The 22,845-nt window shown below is 38.5% G+C and overlaps 4 protein-coding genes across 4 annotated transcripts; 1 reads left to right on the forward strand and 3 right to left on the reverse strand.

The window, feature by feature from the left end:
- Nucleotides 1-1,515: 1,515 nt before the first annotated feature.
- LOC5578780 (zinc finger protein 425) lies at nucleotides 1,516-3,579 on the reverse strand. Its single transcript, XM_021845752.1, has 3 exons — nucleotides 3,306-3,579; nucleotides 3,107-3,249; nucleotides 1,516-3,046 (listed from the first exon to the last, which is right to left on the reverse strand). Exons 1-3 carry the CDS (start codon nucleotides 3,438-3,440, stop codon nucleotides 1,573-1,575), a joined length of 1,752 nt encoding a protein of 583 aa, XP_021701444.1. The 5' UTR covers nucleotides 3,441-3,579; the 3' UTR covers nucleotides 1,516-1,572.
- Nucleotides 3,580-5,584: 2,005 nt separating this feature from the next.
- LOC5578776 (zinc finger protein 2 homolog) lies at nucleotides 5,585-10,538 on the reverse strand. The gene is made up of 3 exons (XM_001657096.2): nucleotides 10,317-10,538; nucleotides 10,116-10,252; nucleotides 5,585-7,055 (listed from the first exon to the last, which is right to left on the reverse strand). The coding sequence occupies exons 1-3, from the start codon at nucleotides 10,455-10,457 to the stop codon at nucleotides 5,654-5,656; spliced, it is 1,680 nt and encodes a 559-aa protein (XP_001657146.2). The 5' UTR covers nucleotides 10,458-10,538; the 3' UTR covers nucleotides 5,585-5,653.
- Nucleotides 10,539-10,624: 86 nt separating this feature from the next.
- Nucleotides 10,625-12,670, forward strand: LOC5578802 (zinc finger protein draculin). The gene is made up of 3 exons (XM_001657095.2): nucleotides 10,625-10,842; nucleotides 10,904-11,043; nucleotides 11,106-12,670. Exons 1-3 carry the CDS (start codon nucleotides 10,714-10,716, stop codon nucleotides 12,589-12,591), a joined length of 1,755 nt encoding a protein of 584 aa, XP_001657145.2. The 5' UTR covers nucleotides 10,625-10,713; the 3' UTR covers nucleotides 12,592-12,670.
- On the reverse strand, nucleotides 12,576-22,245 carry LOC5578775 (phospholipase D3). Its single transcript, XM_001657094.2, has 7 exons — nucleotides 21,922-22,245; nucleotides 21,801-21,859; nucleotides 21,577-21,744; nucleotides 21,017-21,524; nucleotides 20,830-20,964; nucleotides 13,130-13,269; nucleotides 12,576-13,074 (listed from the first exon to the last, which is right to left on the reverse strand). The coding sequence occupies exons 1-7, from the start codon at nucleotides 21,994-21,996 to the stop codon at nucleotides 12,657-12,659; spliced, it is 1,503 nt and encodes a 500-aa protein (XP_001657144.2). The 5' UTR covers nucleotides 21,997-22,245; the 3' UTR covers nucleotides 12,576-12,656.
- Nucleotides 22,246-22,845: the final 600 nt, after the last annotated feature.

Here is a 22,845-nt window from a genome sequence, read left to right on the forward strand (position 1 = left end):
GTGGAAAAATTATTTGATTTTCTGTCCCATCAACATAGAAATCTAAATAGCTTAAGAAATCCCGAAAAATCCTTTCCTTTCCTGTTGTATAAATTGTATTCACTAACCTTAAAACTTCCCCATACTAACATAGTTATTAAAATAAATAAAATGTAAACAATGTAAAAAAAAAGAAAAGATTTCGGCTCTGTTATGCCCTACGGCACCTGAACCTTCAAAATAAACGAATTAAGTAAGAAAAAATTATTTGATTTTAATTCGTATCCACTACTGGTGCTAATTCTGGAGTAAAGGCCATATCTTGGTTGTTTCTGGACCGATCTTAATACTTGGCGCACCAATCGCTTCAGAATTTTATCTTCTATCTCAATGTGTAGTAACATTTTGAGTTTTCAACTGATGTCTTTGCCAAAAACACGTCATAATTGTATTGCATAAGATATGGTTCCGGAGATCCGGATTATCACCGGTATTCTGTGGTCATAGATCATCTCCGTGGGAGCACCTCAGAACTAGATTACTTGACCCGTCCATTACTTCTGAACTAAAATCGGTCAATGCTTGACAAAGTTACAGCATCCCAATTGGCCCAATTTTTGCCTGTCCCAGTTATTTTGACAACCCCTTGTATCTGGTTGCCGCTTGGTGATTATGATCAGAGGCGCAACCACGTTCATAACCGTGCGTGTAGCAAAAGGTGGTAATATATTCCAAATTTGGCCAAACAACAGAAGATTTAATCTTTATAAAATGTGAAGACTAATTTCTCTTTCAAGTGCTTCAGTTTATTATTGACTTCACTTCATCCTCCTTGATGGAGCAATAGAAAGTTATTTGTGCGGCCCTCTTTAAAGTGATGCTTCCAAAATTTCAATAGTTAACTCTTTAATTCAAGAGTTCAAGAGCGCACAACCTAATTCCTCGCATCTGTCGATTTTTTTTTTTTTTAATTTCATGAAATAAACATTATTTTCATTTCGGTAATCGATGGATTTCGGCACAAGGATAACTCAACAAAGTTCAACAGATTTCTCTTGGAACTTCGTAAGGGTTTGTCTTGGAGTTATACAAAGAGTGCTCAAGGAAAAGGAAGGGCTCCATAGAACTTATAGAGCACTTTCTTACAAGTACTCAAGGGATTACTCAAAAGTACTCAAGGATTACAAGGATAGCTCTAAAAGCTCAACAAGAGATTCTCTTGGAATTAGGTTAGTGTTTGTCCCGGAGTTATCCTATCCTCAATTTTGTTATATGGTTCAACAAAATACTTGTTTTGACCAACAAATTAAAAATTTGAAGTGGGGTGGAGAACCTGTGGAAGAAATCAAACTGGTCTAATATACACATATTGAAATATTCAAAAGCTCAACAAATATTTCATCAATAGTGTTGAAAATCACATAAAATCATGTATAGGACACCTGACCAAAACATGCATCTTTGTGCATATGACATGTCCCACAAACTTCTCGCGTCACTGATAATGATATTCTTCACCAGCACATAAATGTCACGTCGCATAAAAGATACGTAGATTAATTTATTTACGAATCACATGGACATAAACCTACATTAGATTGCTTGATGTGTTTTCAGATGCACCATCAGAGGTTTCTTCCGGTTAAACGCCTTCGGACAGAACGTACACTGAAAGTTGAGAATTCCCTCGTGCTTCTCGCGTATATGGCCCCGTAAATCACGCTGATAACGATACGATGCCGGACACTGTTGACACTTGAACGGCTTATTTCCCAGATGAAACTCGATGTGAGAATCCAACAGACGTTGCTGGGTGAACGTAATTGGACACAAATGGCATTTGAAGGGGCGATCCTCCGAGTGAACCGTGAGGTGACCCTTGAGAAGACTTTTCGTTCGAAAACCACGTCCACAGTATTCGCATTTGAATTCTTCTTTTGCGTCATGTAACCTGACATGTGCGTCATACGAGCCTTTGATAGAAAACCGAGCGTCACATTTCGGACATTCGTAGGGCTTTTCTCTTCTGTGAGAATTCTCGTGATCGCGCAGAAACGCCTTCTCCTTGAATGCTTTACCGCATAGGGCACAGATGAATTTCTTGCCCTTGAACATCCGATACTGGTGCACTTTCATAGATTGACGAGTTTTAAAACGACGAAAGCATACCTCGCATTCAAACTGATAATCACCATCATATGAAAGGCTCTCTTTGAGATGAATCTCCTCAGAATGGGCCCGGAGTTGCTCGTGGGTATCGAACTTCTTCTTACAAGCGCAACATATGTGCGACTCCTGCCTCAACTCTTCCATACGCTCGATTATCATCTTTTTCTTATGATACAATTTGAGATGTCTTTGAAGAACATATTGATTGGCAAATTCCTCGTCACATTTCGGGCATGGATGCAACCGTTCCACGTACATCTTACGTTGATGGCGTAAAAATTCTTTCTTGGAATCGAACCGCTTGTAACAAGTCGGACATTCAAACGGATTGTCCTCGATGTCTCGCTCGTTGGTAACGCGATACCGGTAATGATACTTATCGGAATGTTCTTCAACTTTTTCATGGCTATCCAGCGGGAAATCTTTACATTCGCAGCAACGCTTTGGCTGGGAATCTGCTTTGACCCCATAGTACAGGCGTTTTTTCTTCGGTTTCTGGTCTCCTTCGTCGCCTTCGTCCGAACTGTTGGCACTATCGTAATCTGAGTAATTCTCATTGCTCGATGAATTGTCCGGCGAGGAGTTCATGTCAATCTGTATGTCAACCCATCTTTTCTTTACCGGTTTCGACGTATCTGGTTTCACGTCTTCTTCGACCTTAGGTTTGCGTTCTTCGGGTTCTTCTTCTACGCTGCTAGGTTCTTGCTTTTTGATAATAGGTTCTTCGAATTTCTTCTTTTTCGCTCGTTTTGTTCGACGTTTCCGCTGAGCTATCGGTTGGTCATCTTCGTCGGTGTCTATGTTATCATGAACAATCTCTTCGCATTCCGAGTCGACCTCTGTTTTGATATATTCTTCTGAAATAAATACCGAAGATAGGTTTCCATCGACCGGTTCTCTGTAAAATGCATTTCAATTAGCTTGACACAACAATTTTCAATAGGATGGGTTTACTCACGTAAACTCTATCTTAGGTAAAGCTACTAAATTTTTGAATTTCTTCTCAGATTCCAGTAAAGTCGAATGAAAATGGAGCACTGATAACAATTCATTCTTACAATTCTGGCACAATTTGTCAGGAAAACCATTACAAGAGCTCATCTAAAAGATCGAGAGATTAATACTTAAATAGAAATAATAATAAACAACATTTTTACCGCAATGGAGAAACACTCCTCAATTATTTGTGCAGGAGTCCTTCCTTCCGCCATGGGTTCGTAGATAGATTCCATGGTTTCTGCTCCGGTTTGAGCACACACGCGGCACGCCGAGGCGTATGATGATGTAGTCATGTTGTATTATTTTCCCCCAAATTTAATATTAGACTGCGTTCAAAATATCACATTCAAAATTTAAACTCGTTCAAAACTAAGAGAGAAGTATCAGCAAACAAACAAGCTTGTTTGATATTTTTCTACCCAAAATAATTGAATAGGGAAATGTCAAAATCAAAAGGTAAGCTTATACGCACACGCTTCTCAGCTACAGTTACTGCCTGTACACAAACAAGGGTTTGTTTCTCGGCTTGCCCAAGCCATTTATCTTCACACTAGCTGCATAGAACAAGTTCAGAACAATGTTTGATAACTTAATTTAGAACAAAATTTGCTCATATTTAATGAAACGTTATTATAATAAGGTGATCATGGTTGAATAATTCGAATTTTTAAACTCGCACACAATAAATCTTTTATTCATATATCATATATCATAATGGAAGTATCGTTGAACTATGTTATAGGAAATTGTGTTTTCTACTTTGAGTAAAGTATTTCTCAAGACAGAGCTCCGCTTCCGATTTTTTGATGAATATTTTATAAAACTCAGACACACCAAAAAATAGTAGAATTCCACAATACATAGACAAATCTTAAATTATTTGAGTCATAAGATAGAATCACGTGAAAGTCATTATGCTAAGTACATTTTGACGATGCAATGGTTTTCCTATGAGTTGCCACTACAAAATGCTTTGCACTACAGCATTGTCATGTTCCGAAAGAAGAATTCGAATATGTTGTTTCTTCACATCTATGTGATAACAGGAAGAACCAAAATTAACTTCCAAACTTCACTTATTTCTGCAACTTTTTCTATTTTTTATCTGTTTCCATTAGTTATGAAGTAAAGGCTACTTACTTCAAGAGCTCGTAGAATTGACCTGAAAATTTTGTATTTGATTGTTCTATGCAATTTTGTAGGTTTACTTCACACGATGTTTTCGAGCATTGTAAATAAAATTATTCCAGAACGTCACTGGTCATGCAGGTTTAAATTAATGAACAATAAGTTTTCCATGAGCCATACATTTAACATCTTCATTTTTTGTTAAAGCTTAATTTCTTATAACTTTTTTTTTCAGAGGTTCAATGTAAATCCTATAAAGGTTCTTCAATATTCATAAATTCCTTGAGCATCACATTGATTCCGAAGTGCTACTAAATGCAAAATTGAACCGGTCCATCTAATATTTTGATCTTTTCTCCACAATTTTCGTCAGCATTAATGGAAAAAATAAATGGTCCATTATAGTCATTCTGTTTGGAAAAACGTTAGTATTTACAACTTGAATGTAAAGGCAATCTATACAGGTAAAACAACGTCATATGTTGTCAGATGTTCCGAGTTTTCTCTTTCAGAAATTTAGAAGAAATTGCAGTTCTGTAACAGCAATTCTCGCTGAAACCAGGCCGCCATCGGCACCTATCGTCAGAATTCCAATGTTATGTCATTGATCGCTAGTTTTCGATAAAACTTAAGGGTGGTCCTTTCGGTTTTCTCAAATTGGTGGACCCCTTGTACGCCAGCTAGCTAAACAGTTTGCGAAAAAGCCCATTTCATGATAAATCTTGGGTATTTTCACATGATATGTCTCATATTTCCCTTGGAACATATAGCAAACTTAGTGGCATCGTATAGAGAAAGGATATAGCTTTCATTTGAAGTTAACAAATTTTGGCGGCTATTTTGAACTTGGCCGCCATCTTGAATTTTGTTAGAAAAATCGAGTTTTCATCATTAGCGCACCGCTCGTTTTGAATTCTGAGATCACCATCTGAAAGCTGAGTAAAAATTGCGTAAGATACAAAAACTAGTGCGAGTTTTTGCGAGTGCAATCAATGCAAACAATATTTTCGCTATGTGTTGCAAGGGAAATATGAGACATATCTCGTGAAAATACCCAAGATTTATCAAAAAAAATGGGCTTTTCGCAAACTGTTTAGCCAGCTGGCGTACGAGGTGTCCACCAATTTGAGAAAACCGAAAGGACCACCCTTAAGTTTTATCGAAAACTAGCGATCAGTGACATAAAATTGGAATTCTAACGATGGGTGCCGATGGCGGCCTGGTTTCAGCGAGAATTGCTCAGCTACAACAAAATGCGTAGAAGATGAGTATTTCGTATGCTTCTTTGGGGAAAAAAATGAAACCGATGTGATTTGGGAACACATTTTTATTACAATTACAAGCATTTTCGTTACAAGAAAGAGCCTCATCCCCGTTATCAGTCGTCATTATGGGTTTTCAAATGAGTTTCCAGTAACTTATGTCGGATGTAGGCCTTTGGACAAAGATGACACTTAAAACTACGAATTCCTTCGTGTTTCTCGCGAATGTGTCGTCTCAAATCGCGTTGATGGATGTAGGATGCCGCACATTGCTGACATTTATGCGGTTTCGAGCCACTGTGTGCCAGGAGATGCGCATCCAGTAGATTCTGCCGGGTGAAAGTGATTGGACAGAGATGACACTTGAATGGGCGGTCTGTGTCGTGAATGTGCAGATGGCCCATCAGGAGACTTTTCTTCCGGAAACCCTTGCCGCAATATTCGCAGTTGTAGATTTCTTCGGCGTCGTGCATTTTTACGTGCACTTCGAAAGAGTTTTTAATTGCAAATTTCGCCGGACAGTGAGCGCACTGGAAGGGTGCAATTTTTCGATGAAGGTTTTCATGCTCCGCTAATCGCATCTTTTCGCGGAAACTTTTCCCGCACAGCGTACAAATGAACTTCTTCTCTTTGAAGAATCGAAGCTGATGATGTTTCAGCGATTTGAAGGTTTTGAATCGGTTGTAGCAAACATCGCATTCAAAAGTGTTGGGAGTGTCATAGAGCACTCGCTCCTTGAGGTGTACTTTCTCGACGTGCTCCTTGAGAGCGTCTGCAGTTGGGAACTGTTTCTTACAGCCACAACACAAATTTACTTTACTCCGCATTTCTTCCATTTGGGCAGTCTTAAACTGTTTCTTGTGGTCAAATTTGATGTGTTTCTTCAGTACAAACAAATTGGCGAATTCCTCTTCGCACCTGGAGCAGGGATGAAGCTTGTCGACGTACATTTTTCGTTGATGTCTGAGATATAAAATTTTGGTATCGAACCGTTGGTAACAAACGCTACACTCGAACACTCGATTACCGTACTCTTTAGGATTGGTGATCCGCGAGTTCAAATGATATTGATCGGAATGTTTTTGCACCTTTTCGTGGCTGTCCAGTGGCTCCTTACACGAGCAGCATCTTTTTGGCTGATTATTCGATTTTTTTCCTTGAGAAGTTCGCCTAGCGGACGGTTTGTCCGATTCATCATAGTCGTCTTCATCATCGGACGTGATGTTCTGTTCGTAGTCACTGGCATCGTTTTGATTGTCTTCTTCTGAGGAGGAAAGAATTTCAAATTTAGGCGAAGCAATTCTTTGCTCAGATTTTGGCGTGACGGTCACTTGAAGCTTTCCCTTAGGTGGAGATTTGACCACTTCTAGCTTCCTTTTGGGTCTCGCTCTTTTCGAAGACGCCTGCTCTTGAGACTCAATGTCATCATCCTCCTTCAAGTCTTCTAGATACTCCTCTGCGTGTTCGGTTTTAACTTCAACTTCAGTAATGAATACTTCTACGTTGTCCAAACATATTCTGTAAAATAATACAAGGAAAGGTTATAAACATTTGTTGAGATCGCGAAATGATTCAATGGGATTAGAATCAAATGGGTTTAAGTAACAAAAATTCTTTACCCTTAACGCGGGTAGATCACCTTTTCGTGGTGCGTTACGGGGTAAGATCTACAAATCTGAATCCTAGACCCATCCTGTTTATCGGGCTAGGGTTTAACGTTCTTGTTACTTGCTAGTTGCTACGGTTTTTGAAACTGGATCCATTTTACCTAGCAAATGGTTAAAGATTCGGAGTCTATAAGTCCCGAGACTACACTTGAAGACAGGACAAAAACTATGAGAACTAACTCAACAACGACTGTTAAATACTGGTTATTCATGGACTCACGTGAATAAGCTACACTAGAGTATTAATTACCCATTACGTCATCCAAAGATTCTGATAATTGTCTATGGGTTCTATCCCGGTAGGACGAATGCCGAATGGCGTGCGGAGAAAGTCAGTGCCGTCTTCCGTCATGTGTAACGACCGTGAAGGTAATTTGCTGACAGATAAAACGATGGTGGCTGCCAGGTGGAAAGAGCACTTCGAATCGCTATTGAATGGAGCGAACGATAGAGCATCGGATAACAGAATGAACGACAACGATGGTCAAGCTGTGGAGCCTTTATCACTAGATGAGGTTAAGAAGGCGATTAAAGAGCTGAAAAACAACAAAGGTGCAGGGAAGGATGAGCTCCCGGCTGAACTTTTCAAGCACGGTAGTGAGCAGCTGCATAGAATAATTCGCTATATACTACTAAGGATATGGGATGAAGAAGATTTGCCTGCTAGCTGGATGGATGGCCTCATTTGCTCTCTCTTAAAAAAAGGGCATAGATTGGAGTGCGCCAATTACCGAGGAACAACGCTCCTTAACTCGGCGTACAAAATAATGTCACGTATTCTGTTCAACAGATTGAGACCGCTTGAAGAGTCCTTCGTCGGCGAATACCAAGCTGGTTTTCGTGAGGGTTGAACGACGTCGGATCAAATGTTTACTTTGCGACATATTCTCGATAAATTCCGGGAGTACAATTTGCAGACTCATCATCTGTGCATTGATTTTAAGGCGGCGTACGATCCAGTTAAAAGAAACGAACTGTGGGAAATAATGATGGAACATGGTTTTCCGACGAAGCTGATTAGACTGATTCGTGCAACGTTGGAAGGATCGAAATCAAGTATACGTGTTGCGGATGAGATTTCAACATCCTTTGTAACCTTAGACGGATTGAAGCAGGGCGATGCACTTTCAAACTTATTGTTCAACATAGCATTAGAAGGAGCAATAAGGAGAACTTGCGTGCATGGGAATGGTACTATTATCACACGTTCGTGTATGCTCCTTGGTTTTGCGGACGATATCGACATAATCGGGATTGATCGCCGAGCCGTGGAAGAGGCATACTTGCCTTTCGAAAGGGAGACTACGCGAATTGGGCTCATTATTAATACCCCAAAGACAAAGTACATGGTCGCTGGTAGACACCTTGGGCCCATAGGTGATGTTGGTAGTGATATTCTTGAAGTAGTTGAAGAATGTGTGTACCTTGGAACTCTAGTGACTTGCGATAATGCAGCATATTGCAGCTGCGAGTCGGGCTTTTTGCGGACATCGTAACCAGCTTAAGTCCCGCAGCTTACAGACGAAGACCAAACTCGCGTTGTACAAGACTCTAATTCTTCCGGTAGCTCTGAACGGCCACGAATATTGGACGTTGAAAGAGGTCGACCGGAGAGCTTTTGGGGTCTTTGAACGTAAAGTGTTGCAAACAATACTCGGCGGTAAATTGAACAATGGCATTTGGCGGCGTCGCATGAATCACGAGTTATACCAAGTCTATAAAGAAATGGATATTGTTTAGCGTATAAAACACGGCAGGCTGCGGCGGGCTGGGCATGTAGCCCGCATGTCGGAGGAAGCGTTAGGCTAAACCAATATTCAGCTGAGAACCAGGGAGAGGCCGTCGTCTTCGTGGAAGGCCGCGCACCGGATGGATTTTTGCAGTCGAGGAGGATTTAAGGTCGCTTAACGTTCAGGGCGACTGGAAGCGATTGGCCCAGGACCGGGTCCAATGGAGAAGGCTTCTTCATTCGGCGTAGATTCAACGCAATAGCAAGGAATATCTTTGAGAAAATTCTACGAAAACCCATTGTGCAACTGAGGACTAGTGTCCGAGAAGTTTTTGGGAGAATCTCCGGTGCAATTTTGGATGGTAGTTTTAGGAAACTTTCTGGTTGTGTGGCAATTCTTGGGGATACTCTGATTGAAAATCTTGAAGGTATTGGTAAAACAGTGAGGGAAAGTCTTGAAGGAATCTTTGGATAGATTCTTAATCTGAAGGAAACTTCGGGCAAATACGTGAATTGACTTCCAGTAAAATTTCTGGAGAAATCCATAAAAAATGTTTCATAAGGATTCCTTCAAATTTGAATGAAAAAAACTGTTTTTAATTTTTGATGATTACTAATGATTGAATGATGGGTCCTTGAGCCTAAATACCTGGGTAAAAACCTTAGAAGTTCTTTCAGAGAAATTTCTGGAAGAATTCTTTAACGAATCCTAATTTCTAACAATTCTTGGAATGTTAGATGGTTTTTGTGAGGTCTTTGTTGGTTTCTGTTTAGTCTATTTTTGGCTCTATTTTAATGTGATCGCTAAATTCTCTAATTGCTAGACACTCAGTCGCTATATGTCCTTGTGTTCATTTTACGAGTGACCTGAGGTGAGAATTGTCGGTCTCGTATAGCGATGTGACAATTGTTGACTCGAGTGAAGTGACTCTCCATTTGATTTGCATTGCGAGTCACTTCACTCGAGTCGAGAATTGTCACCTAGCTATACGAGACCGACAATACTCACGTAACGCCACTCGTAGAATAAACTCGCCTGTGATGACCAAACTACAAAATTCGTTCATCAGTTTAAATTTTGTCAAAAAAGCATTGAACAAGAGAAAACAAACTTAGTTTGTACGCCCCTTCCAGCAACTACTTGGCTGTAAAAAGTACACGTTTGAATTAATCTATACATACCCGCTTTCAACTTTCGGCGCTACTATCTTGAGCTTTTCCGTCGATTCGTTCAGTTGTTTCAAAAACCGGTGGGCTGCCTCCAGATCGGTTTTGCAGCTGGAGCAAATCTCGTCGTTGGCCCTGTTACTTTTCGAAACCTAAAAGGAACATTCTCGAATGTTATCACTTTGGGGAGAATTTAAATGCCTCCGAGCCACTTACTTCCACTCCGAAGCAGTGCCGGATGATATCGGCCGGTGTTTTCTGTTCCAAGCATGCTTCGAACAGTGGCCACATCCGTTGCGATTCCTCTCCCACCGATAAACATATCCGACATGTTAGATTCTCCAATTTATGTTCCATTTTTGCTAGATGAATGAAAAATTATACCATTGTGGTCCAGTTTGTTTACGTTTTTCGCTTTGAGAACAAAATTTGTCCGAGGGGCGCGTGAATTGTGTTTTTGATATGACAAAATGGGTTGTCAGTTGATAGGACCCCTCGGAAATGTGATTAATGCCACTTTCTTGTTTTTATACCGTTTTCGTCCTTCACTGGCAATAGATCGAACTGGTTATTATGGAGTTTTAACTTGAAATATTATTATTATTATTTTAGTATGACCACTGAGGATATTTGCCGTATTTGCGGCAATACAAAACCGATCAAAATGTTCCGCTTCTCGGATGCAGCTTGTGATGGGAATAGGACAACCGCTCAAGTGATAGAAGACTGCTTTGGATTATCGGTAAGTTTTACATCGAACATCTGATTTTTTCATCGATACAACCAGATTGATGTTATTTTAGATATCGGAAGAGGAATTGTCAAGCTCGTATTGTATTTTATGCAAAAATGATCTGAAAGTAGCACTAAGTTTGGTAACGAAAATTCGAGAATCAGATTTGAGGCTTAAATCGATACTTTCGATACCAAAAGTAGAAATCGTGTAAGTATTAAATTGTACATTGTTAGGTTCAGCAGATTCTGATCTAACTTGCTTTCTTGTAGTGAATCTAGTGTTGATAACATATCAACGGAGTTTATCGCAGAAACTGAAATCAAATCCGAAGTTTACGATGAGTGTTTTAACAAAACTGACGATGAACTCAGCAACCACCTAGATTCTTCACGTAGTACTTCTCCAAAAAGGCGAGAGCGTCCTAAAAGGCAGTGTGCGGTAGATACCAAAACGGTTTTCGACAATGAAGACCAAAATGAATTGGGAGAATATGTTAATCAAGCTGAGGCAACATTCGCTAATCCAGAAGTACAGAACAGAAAGGTTAGGCGATTAAGTACTTACACAACTCGTTCAGAAGACGCTCTGTCAGCGTCATCAGGCGATTCGGATGATTCCGATTTTGCACCCGACGGTGAATCACGAGATGAATCTCAAGATCTTAGAACCAAAAAGCGAGTATATTATGGCGTAAAGGCCAATTCGCAACCAAAACGATGTTGTTCTTGCAAGAATTATCCACTTGATTCGCAAGACAAAGTTGAAGAACATTCCAGCAAACACCATCTCAAGTTGCGTGTAACCAACCCGAAAGAATATGGGGACCGGATATTTGAATGCCCAGTTTGCTTCATGAGATTTGACGTGAGGAAACTATTGCTACAGCATCAACGTAAAATGTACGTCGATATGTTGCATCCATGCAAACAATGCGATGAAGAATTTGCGAATGTCTACGTCCTGCAGAAACATGTACAACTGAACCACCAACGAAAACTAAAACTTCGTGAACTCGAAGAGCTACGTATGAGGAGTAACATTTGTTGCGGTTGTCGGAAAAAATTCGATTCCCAGGAGGAATTGAAAGAACATGCCATTGAAGTTCACTTACCTCAGCGTGAGAGTCCCGATGGGGAAAATTCAGTGGAGTGTGACATTTGTTACAAAACATACAAATGCTTCAAGTATCTCAAAGCCCATCGGTTGCGATTCTTCAAAAAGAAAAACTTGATATGCGCTCAATGCGGTAAAATTTTTCGGGAAAAGGCGCAACTGGAAGGACACGAAGATTCCCATCGGAATGTTCGCAGGTACGAATGTCCAGTTTGTCACGCTAAGTTCTCAATGAAAGCTTCCTGGCAAGCTCATGTAAGGTATCACGATGCTCAAGAAATTTACAATTGCGAATACTGTGGCAAAAGTTTCCGGAAGAAAGGTCTGATGAAGGCACATCTGCGAATTCATTCCACTGACAGGCCTCACAAATGTCCCATGTGTCCTCTGACGTTCACCCAAAAGAATCGCCTGAATTCCCACGTCTTGGAACATTCCGGACGGAAGACGTTCAAGTGCGATCGCTGTCCGGCATCTTACGTTCATCAGCGAGCTCTCCGACGACACTTTCGCGAAAAGCACGAGGGAATCCGCACGTTCAAGTGCCACATTTGTCCTAAGGGATTCATTGAACTGAGACCGCTGCAAGTTCACTTGAAAACGCACGAAAAGAGCAAAGAGGCGACTTTCTCAAAAAACTAATTTATTTTTAAATCGAATTCATTGTAAAAGATGACATAGATCGTATATAAACCATTTTAAATAAACTAATCGAATCGAATGGCGTATTCACTGGTCCAGTCTCTTTCGAAAATGGCCTGGAGATCGCTGACGATAGTTCCGTTGGGTGCGATCGATGACATGACCAGCCCTATTCCGGCCGTATCGATGAAATAGTCTCCGGACCAGTTGGAAGTTCCGATATAGGCAGTGTTGTCCGTAACCATGTATTTGTTGTGATTGACTCTTCCAAAGGGGATCTTCTCTTGATCCTCCGAAGCAGGCACCACGAATCGCTTTACTTCGATGTTCACTCCCTTCATACAGCCCGATAGCGCTTGAATCGAATTGAGGAAATGGTTCTCGGATTCCCGGGAGTGTTTCCAATAGGAAATCAGTAATCTTATTGAAACTCTCCTATCGATTGCTGCTCTGCGAAGGGCGTCTTCGATGATTGGCCAATAGCTGAAAAAATATGTTAGTTTTATGCTTTCTCAAAAGTTTGGTGTGAGTCTTTTACCGTGTTTTGGGAGTATACAGAGTTAACGGGACGTAATCCATCACTGATATGTGGATGAACCTCTCGGCCTTCTGTATGACATTGAGGATTGCATCTATATCGTGACTACGGCCATTGGTTGACATTGGAGGAGGAGAACTCTGGAATGATTAGAAAAAAAGATTTTTTTTTTATCTAAAATAGTACACTTTAACCTCTTTTTACGACTGTTTTGTAAGTTTTCTGTTTATGACCGAAATTTAGACCAAAGAACGTTTCAATAAACAATCAATATCTCAGGGATAATTTTCATGCATGTCGCTATGTTCACTATTTTAACCAAAATCATCTTTAAAGTAGTTTTTTTTGCAGTGAATCTTGATGCAAAATTCTAGAGAAGCTCCAGGGAAATCTCTAGTCACCCTTATGCGACATTCTACAAGTTTGTTTCCGGAATTTCCTCTAAGGTTTTTCGAGAAAAACTTCAAGAATTTTTCTAGTGAATTCTTCAGGGATATCTTCTGGAATACTTTAAAAAAATTCGTCAGTGATAACTCAAGAAATCCCTCTAGAGATTCCTTCTTCAATTCTCCCAGGAATAGTCCAAAAATTCCTCCAGAGATTTTTCAACGAATTTTTAAGGAATTCCTCCACAACTTGCTCTGCAAAATATTTAGGCATTTAAGTAATCTCAACAGTAATAATTCTAATTTTTTCAAGGACTTTCTCTACACATTTTTGCACCAATTTCTCTAGTTGTTGCTCTAGCAGATCTTCTAAAGATTCCTATTCCTACAGAAGGTCTTCTAAGAAAATCCACAGGAATTTATTTTAAAACTGAAAAGATTAGTTTATGATTTTTTCATGATACTCTACTGAAATTCTCATGGATTTTTATGAGCTTTTCAATTCATTTTCACAGCCATTTTTCTATGGATTCCTTAAATAATACATCTACAGTAGACTGGCCCTTAAACAAAAAAGTTGTAAAACTCAACGGTGCCCCCCTAGATATGAGCCTTAGGGTAAAAGAAACGCTCTCTCAAAATTTCAACTAAATTGGTTGCTCCACCAGCTGGCGCATTCGATTTGAAGTTTGTATGGGATATTCGTCTCAAATATATTGAAAATTGATCCTATGTCACTGTTTCATTCCGTATACTAATTGTTCACGTTCAAATAAGCCCAGAATGACAAATACACTAGTTGATACCCTAATGAACATAATTGCAGAAGGTTGTATCTGGATTTAATCTCATTTTCATTACTCTTTCAGTTGATCAGCACTCCCGAACAGTCACTTATATGCATGCGACATGTGCCTCAGCTCGCCCAGCGTCATAGGTGGCTATGATGCGTTTAGTGGCTACCTCCAAACTATGTTGAAGAAACACAAGCAGTATTGCATGATATACTTCAGATGGTTAAAACACAAACTTTATTAATTTTGATCATGGTACAATCTTCCACAATATTCTTCGCTATTACATCAAATAGTGTTTTTGACATTCTGGGTAACATTGAACGCGATCATTAATTTTCCTGAACCAAATAGTAGATGATTTGCTGTTGCTCATATGTTTGAGATGAAAATCCCATATTAACTTCAATTCAAATGCGCCAGCTCATGGAACGACCAAATGAGCTGAATTTTTCAGAAAGGCTTCCTCTAGCCCCAAGAAATAATCCTGGGGGGTGCCCCGTGGAATCATACAACTTTATTTTTCTCCCATACTGAGCTGGGCCAGTCTAATCTACAGTTTCTCCCAGGAATAATTACGAAAATTCCTCCAGGGATTATTTCAGAAAATCTGTTACAGGTTCTTGCATAAATTGATCAATTATTTCGATCAGAAATATCATTTCGACCAGGAATATTAAGTCGATTCTAATGCACGACTCTGAAGATGGCCTTACAATTGAGGTTGAAATACGCTTGTACCCAAGTAACATAAGAAGCTCAAAAAGTCAATTCAGCTGTAAAATGGTTTACAATGATTTGTTAACTCTTATTCCGCTGTTAAATTCTTCTAAACATTCCTTGATTAGTTTCTTAAGGAAGACCTCCATGGATTCTTCTCAAGCTCATTCAACTTATTAAGTCGATTCTAATGCACGACTCTGAAGATGGCCTTACAATTGAGGTTGAAATACGCTTGTACCCAAGTAACATAAGAAGCTCAAAAAGTCAATTCAGCTGTAAAATGGTTTACAATGATTTGTTAACTCTTATTCCGCTGCTAAATTCTTCTAAACATTCCTTGATTAGTTTCTTAAGGAAGACCTCCATGGATTCTTCTCAAGCTCATTCAACTTAACTACCCATAATCGCATAATTGTCCCATGTGAATAGGAAATCCAGCAAACATGGGACTGACATGCATTTATGGGCAGTTAAGGTGTCACACCTGCATGTACTTCAGCAATTATTCTAGTTATTACTCTGATCCTTCACAAATTTCTTAAAGATTCTGTCCTATATTTCTACAGGATTTTCTTCCAAAAATCGTGCAGAACAATATTTAGGAATTCGATTCATTCATTTCCAGGAATCATCTTGGCAATTCATCTAGAAATAAGATAAATCGGGACAAATTGAAACGGCTGGGGCCAAGAATCAATAGCATGGTATTAGATTTACCAATTTTCCCGGGAAACGGGAAATAAAATTGCAATATCTCGTAAATTCCCGGGATCCCGTAAAATTCCGAAAATTGAAAAAAAAAAAGAAAAAGTTGACGCATGTTTTTTTATTCTTCGTATCTTATCCGTATTATATTTCATGCCAGTGAATTTCTCGTCTTTATTGTTTTTCTGTTGGCGGCATTTTTAAAGCTAGAAAACATAAAAGTTCACAAAATAAAGCAAAAATCCATGCAATAACATGAAGAGTGGAGTTCATACTTGACAAATCTTATAAAGCCCAAACCAAGCACTAGAGTAAGAGCCAATCAATGTCTTTGACTTATGTCGAAATTGTAACTGTTACATTAAACAGAAACCACGAAATAGATTCCTCGAAACATCATGTTCAAAATTTTTCATTTCTTCTTGACTCGGTCCTTGCAACAACTTCAACAGTAGTTTCGTCAGAGAATCATGAAAGATTTTCTTAGGAATTCCTTCCAGATATTCAGACATTTCTCCCACAATTTCTGAAAAACTCCATTGATAATTTCCAGGAGATATTCCTGGATAAGTTCGTTGAAAAAAATCTGGAGGAATCCCTGAGGGAATCTTAGGATGCATCCCCGAAAAAAAATTCGGAAATTGCTTGTTATATTCTGAAACAACCCCTGAACGACAATTATGAAGAAAATTCTAAGAAGTCCCGGAAGGCTTCTCTGAGTAATTCACTGATTGAATTCGTGAAGGTGTCATAATCGAGAATCCAGAGCATATTTTGAGGTTGGAAGCTAACTAATCAAGAGCTGCCATGAATGATAAATGTTTTTGTCTTTAGATGGCAATTCTTTTCCTCTAGATTCAATTAAATTTCAAAAAGTTGAATCCACAACGATACAACAAACTTGTCACAGTAATTATCCAAATATGTACACGGTACACGTACTCTCTTAAAAAACTGTTACCTTTTTCTGGACCAACACGTCTCTGTGTAATTTTCACATATGCGGAAAAATCGATTTTGTGCTGATTTATGATTCATTTTCACTAATTTCATATCGCATTGAGATTCTTCATATTGCGAAGCATCTTCAAGTGACATTTACTCTAATTCCGTAGAATACACAAATAAGTTTTATTTGAAATGAGTTTTAATTGTGTTTTCTTAAAAGTTCAGCTTGATAAATGTTATGATTCTACCTTACGAAATCAACGGAAACTTACAGGATCCTGCTATGAAACCTCAACAACCCGATAGGAATCTTCAGGTGCTCGTAACTACAGGAACACGCTGGACTCTGAAGCATCTTGCTAAGAATCAACATGATCCCTCCTAGAATTCTCAGGATCTCGCTAACAATTCCAACATGTGCCGAAATTTTGAAATGATCGCTTAAAATCTTAAGATTCCGCGATATTGGAGAAAATTCACTAGTCTCCGATAAAAAATTCCGAAAATTGATGTTTTCTAAGTTACCACTAGTACTCTCCAAATTCCACTGAAAACCTCATACCCTAACTCGCAATATTTCTCCAGAAATACTCAAAATACCACTAAAAATCCACAGTATTCCGCTTGGAATTCACAGGGCGCCATAGAACTCTTTAGAGTTTGTTAGGAATTATCATGTTTCGCTCAATATCCCCAATAATCATTCATACATTCTCAGCATTCCACACGAACCTGCCAATGTCTGCTAGGAATCTCCAGACATTCTCAAGAATCCTCTGAAATACTTGAGAAGCCCTCTAAAAATCAAGACTCTCCTTGGGATTTTCCAGGATACAGTTAGTAAACTCGTAGACCCAGCTCGCAAGAAACATTTTCATAATAATTTAAACACAAGGTTCCTTGAGGGATCATTTAAACTAATAACTTTTTCTAATAATTTTTACAGCATTTCATCCAAGCATTACTCCTGACGTTTTACCAAACATTTCTTAAAAAGTTTTTCAAAAAATTCCCATGCAATCTGTAAAAGATTGTTAAGTTTAACACCAGTTCATACTACATCAATTTTTACAATAATTCCTCCGATCATTAAACAAATATCTATAGAGTTTCAGTCCAATGTGCTCCCTGAAATTTCTTTAGAAAATTCTGCGAAATACTATCCCGAGATTTGATTATTTTTTTCGATTATCTTAACAAACTATCTGGGAGATCTTCTAAAATTTCTTTAAGAGTCAAGGAGTTATTTCAGAGATCCTTGCACCATCAAATTTTACCCAAGTTTTATCAGAGGTAATCATTGGATTTTTTTGGAATCTTGAAGAATGTTCCAGGGAAATCGTTGTATGTTCCAGGGAAATCGTTGGTTGAATCACTGGATTGAAAAATTTCTCGAATAATTTTTGGAGGAATTCAGATGATATCTGAAATATTTTCTAGAGAAATTTCATTTATGTTCCAAAATCCAGCTTAAGTTCTTGAGATATCCTAAACAAAATGCTTAGAGAAATTCCTTGGGAAATAATCATTAACTAATTGAACTCGTTTAGAAATTCATGAAAAAACACATACAATAATACTTGTCGTAATGTCACAAGCAATTCTCAAAAAAAAAAAAAAACCCTAGGGCAAAAGCACTGTTTTCGACCTACAAGAATTATGTGCCAAAGCATAAGCATAAGCTTAAGCATAGATGACTGTACAATTATTTCTTTTTGGCAAGTGGTCTTCAACTTCCCATTTCTAAGGCACTTAGATGCTACCAGTCCGACGAAAAGATTTCTGAGGGGTTATAAGCAAAGGGGGTGTCAGTAAGAAAAATCTAGTTTTGTGATAATCTACTTTGAAGTTTTTTCAGTAATTGTTCATTCTAAATAAATTTTATTGAAGTCAAAAAAGCAAACCAGTCTTCGAAGAATCATATTATTTTTTAGTTGAGCGGAAAATCGCTCTGAAAAATACACAAGATCGGGTTCTTCTGGACCAACTCATCTGTGAGCAATTCTCGCTGTGTTCACTATTTACACTTGGTCTTTAAAAATGCTCAAATTTATGCTCATTCTAAAGCTCCTGTCGAGTAGGTAAAGAAACTGCATTCGGTTGGTCAAATTGATGGACCCCTCGGTAGTTATAATTGAAACAGTTTTTGATGATCCCTCGAATTTTGACAATTCTTGGCTCACTCAAATTGCCATAACTCATTAATTTCTTCAACAACCCCATCACAATAATATGGTGTTGGAAAGAGAAAATATAGGAGCTTCATTTGCAAAAATAAAAATATTTGGCGGCCATAATGGATTTGGCCTCCATATTGGGAAAAACTTAATGTACAATGTGTTCGCAACCATCTATTTTGTAAGTTTTTGCATCATTGGAAAGCTGCACTAGTTTTACACAGAATATGAAAAAACGGAGGTGTATGTTTTTTTTAATCAAAAGTTATGTGCGATTTTGTAAAACATTCCTTTTCGCGCTGGTGCAATTTGCACCCAAAGTGGTGAGGAAGGGGAAGGGGGTCTAGAAAATGCGAAAAACAATGGACGTCATATTTGAAGCTCCCCCTAGAAAGGGGGGTTACAAAGAGAGGAAGGGTGTCAATATAGGAGAATCCACCCACTAGTGTGAAAATATAGCTTTCTCTTGGTATAGAGCGCAATATGGCGGCCATATCCAATATGGCGGCCCAATATTTTTATGTTTGCAAATCAAGCTCCTATGTTTTCTCCTTCCAACACCATGTTATTGTGAATGCGTTGTTGAACAAGTTTCTGAGTTACCGTAATTTCGGGTGAAATTGATCACTTTTCACTGTTTTTCATGTCTGTTTTCTATGATGTTGCCAATTCCAAATAACTTAATGCAGGAAAACAAGTACGACGGTGAGCCTCATTGCTTTATATACTCAAATTTTCATACAGTTGTGATTTTAGTGCTGAAAATCGTCTCTAAAATAATAAATCAAGGATTTCCATTTCGGGTTGAAATTGATCACCTGTCAAAACAATTATTGTTAGTTTTGAAAACAACTTTACTTATTTAATTTGGGCCTCCTGAATCCAAATATGCTTGCCAAATTCTTAACAATGCAAAATTTATGGAAATAATAAACAATTAAGTTTCAACAATACCGCAGAAAACGCCTAGATGTAGGCAATATCCGAAGGAATCTACTGATATCTATAAAAAATTCAATTATTATAACAAAATGAACAAATTGGTACGAATTTTGATGATAAAATTCGTTTTGGGGATATACTTCAAGTATCCTTACAATTTTTTTTGTTTAAAACTATACGTTTATTGATGTCTGCCAATACCACACTGAACACGATTATGGAATTTTCTATTTTTTTCATAGAAATAAACATTCCTTAAAACAAAAAGCTTCACAACATGCAATTCGACAATAGTTAAGACAAAAAACGTTTATTTGCATAGGTTGCATTGATTTATGTGCTCTATAAGAGGGAAATAAAATCGTGTGACACAGTGATCAATTTCACCCTACTGATAAATATCACCCGAATTTACGGTACAGCAGTTTGAGTGAGCCAAGAATTGTCAAAAATCGTGAGGTCCTCAAAAACTGCCTCATAACTACCAAGGGGTCCATCAATTTGACCAACCGAATTCAGTTTCTTTACTTACTCGGACACGACATGAGCTTTCGGAAGAGCATAAATTTTAACATTTTGAAAGATCAATTGTAAATAGTGGACCGGTCTCAGCGAGAATTACTCCTGTGTGTAACTTTCACGAATGCTGAAAAATCACATTTTCACAAATTCATGTCACAAAACAAATCAATGTTAGGAGCGGTTTTTTAGAATGTGTTGAAATTACACATATGATATGTTGGTTCAGCTTACAAGCTTAATTGTGCGATTCGAACTTAATTTTGTGTAACTTATGCGAGCAGGCAATCATTGCGGCGGCACATTTCTGGATTCATTTCTTAATACCTTGTCTCAAATTACAAACACTCGACTTCGAATATTAATTTTTCAATTTGATCTTCAAAATATCTTCTACAATTGAAGTCGTCCATACTAAAAAGTATGGACAATTTTAGTCCTTAATGTCTTTTTAAGAATTACCTGAAACAGTCGTAGAAAGGGTAGGAGTTTATGACAGAACTCACCGATATGTAGGTATCCACCTTAAAAAGGTTGTTGAACACAACGGAGAGGGTGTTATTGGCGTTGTACTTCGTTGCGTACGCTTCCGGCCATTGTTCAGGAATTTGTGAATCAGGAACACCCATGTCCCAGTAAACCTTAAAGAAAGTTTACCATTATTGCGATCAAAGACTGTCTGCCATTACTTACATCGAATATCTTAGCAATATCTTTCGTCAAACAGGAACAATTCGTAGCTAGAACCCCTAATTCTTTGACTTGCGTCAACGATCGCCAATCCATGTTTGCGCTACCGACGTAGAAGTGAGTTCTATCGATGACCCACACTTTTGTGTGAAGAACGCCTCCTCCAAAAAGGCGAGGGAAATCTACCGATCGTACTTCTGCAGCTTTCCGATTGGCTAGAATTTCGGTATCAACGCATGGATTCGCTGAAGTCGGTGCACTCTGAGCAATTTTGATGGACACATTGCCAGCCAATCCCGTCTCCAGCAGCAGTTTGAAGATATCTTCCCCTTGCCAAGCACTCGAGTGATTGTACACGTCTTGACGATTCAAAGTCCAGTAAAACGATCCTATTTCGATGGAGTTCTTCGCCATACCGATCAAAGTCTTCCAAGCCTCGTAGGTGGACATAAATGAAGGACTTCCTTTGGGATAAACCAATCCCTCCGGAATGCTCTCCACTATCTGAATGCTAAACGAAATTTATTATTTTTATTTATTACGATTATTATTACGATACTCACTTGCATCCCTCCGAGCAAACATCGTTTCGAAGACGATTTTGTCTCGAGCGTTGATCAGCAAACTTCTCATTGTGATCCAGCAGTGGCAATAAAACTACCATCACGATCAGAACCAGTATCATCGTTATAGGAATGCATGATGGACGGCACCGTTTGAACAGTGACCAACTGAAATTTCTAACATTTTGAAACAGATACCTTATGCAATGTTACTATCTACCTACTCTCGACCACGATCATCTACCCATTGAAACTCATCATTCTCATTGGAATCACCGATTACCTGCGAAGAAATTTTGGTTTCCGTTCATTTTCAGTTGCAAAATGTCCGAAATGCATATCTACCTTCTGCATTGTGTCCTTTCGTTGCTCCGTTTTGGCATCCGTTTGCTTCGGATCAAGCGACAGTTGTAACTTCATGCCGAACTTCTTCCTCTACCTGAATCCCTTAGGTGAAATACTATTTTCGGATGCTATGAACTTTCGTGCCTAAAATGTGCCATACGGTTTTGATAGCTGTGATAAAATCAGCATAAACAACGACGGTTTTCAATTATTCACTGCCGACATACAGAAACGCAGTTCGGCGACTGCTTCAATTTCAAATATGGCAAAAATATGCTTTCCTTACTACCAACCAGTAGGTTGTTTTGTTTTTGAAGTGAAATGATATGGTGTTTGTGCGAATCGTGCCGGATTTCCTGCATTTGTATTGTCGTATTGAAGTACCATTCGATGAGTGTGAATGACCTATAGGTTCGTTTAGTGATATAAGTTGTCAGATGTGAAATGAGTAAGAAACGTTATGGGATATGAACAAATTATAAGCTCCTCAACTTGGCAATATTTCCTAGTTAATGCTGTTTTCGATAATTTCAAATTGTTTAACTTTTCAAGCGTTACTGACATATCTCTATAAGTGAATTCCGGCACGTATTTTTTTTCGAAGAAAAGAAAATTTTCTTGCTGGTGAGTTATGGAAGAAAATTTCTTCTCTTAACTTACTAGTTTACAATAATATTCTGACAATTCTATGTACTTTCATTAGGCTTCAATATTCTAATAAATTGAAGATTATTTTCATAGCGATCTTCAATAACTATCAATCTTGACAGATTTTGATTACTGGATCAATGTACCAGTAATGTTGTGGGATGTATCGTAAACATAATAAATTGATCTGAAATTCCATGGTAGTTTCAATAATGCGTGTAGTCAGCTATAATAGTAGTTTTTACCACGGAATTTTTTTTCCGTGTAGCAAAAATT

Source organism: Aedes aegypti, chromosome 2, assembly GCF_002204515.2.
Source record: "Aedes aegypti strain LVP_AGWG chromosome 2, AaegL5.0 Primary Assembly, whole genome shotgun sequence".
Classification (NCBI taxonomy): domain Eukaryota; kingdom Metazoa; phylum Arthropoda; class Insecta; order Diptera; family Culicidae; genus Aedes; species Aedes aegypti.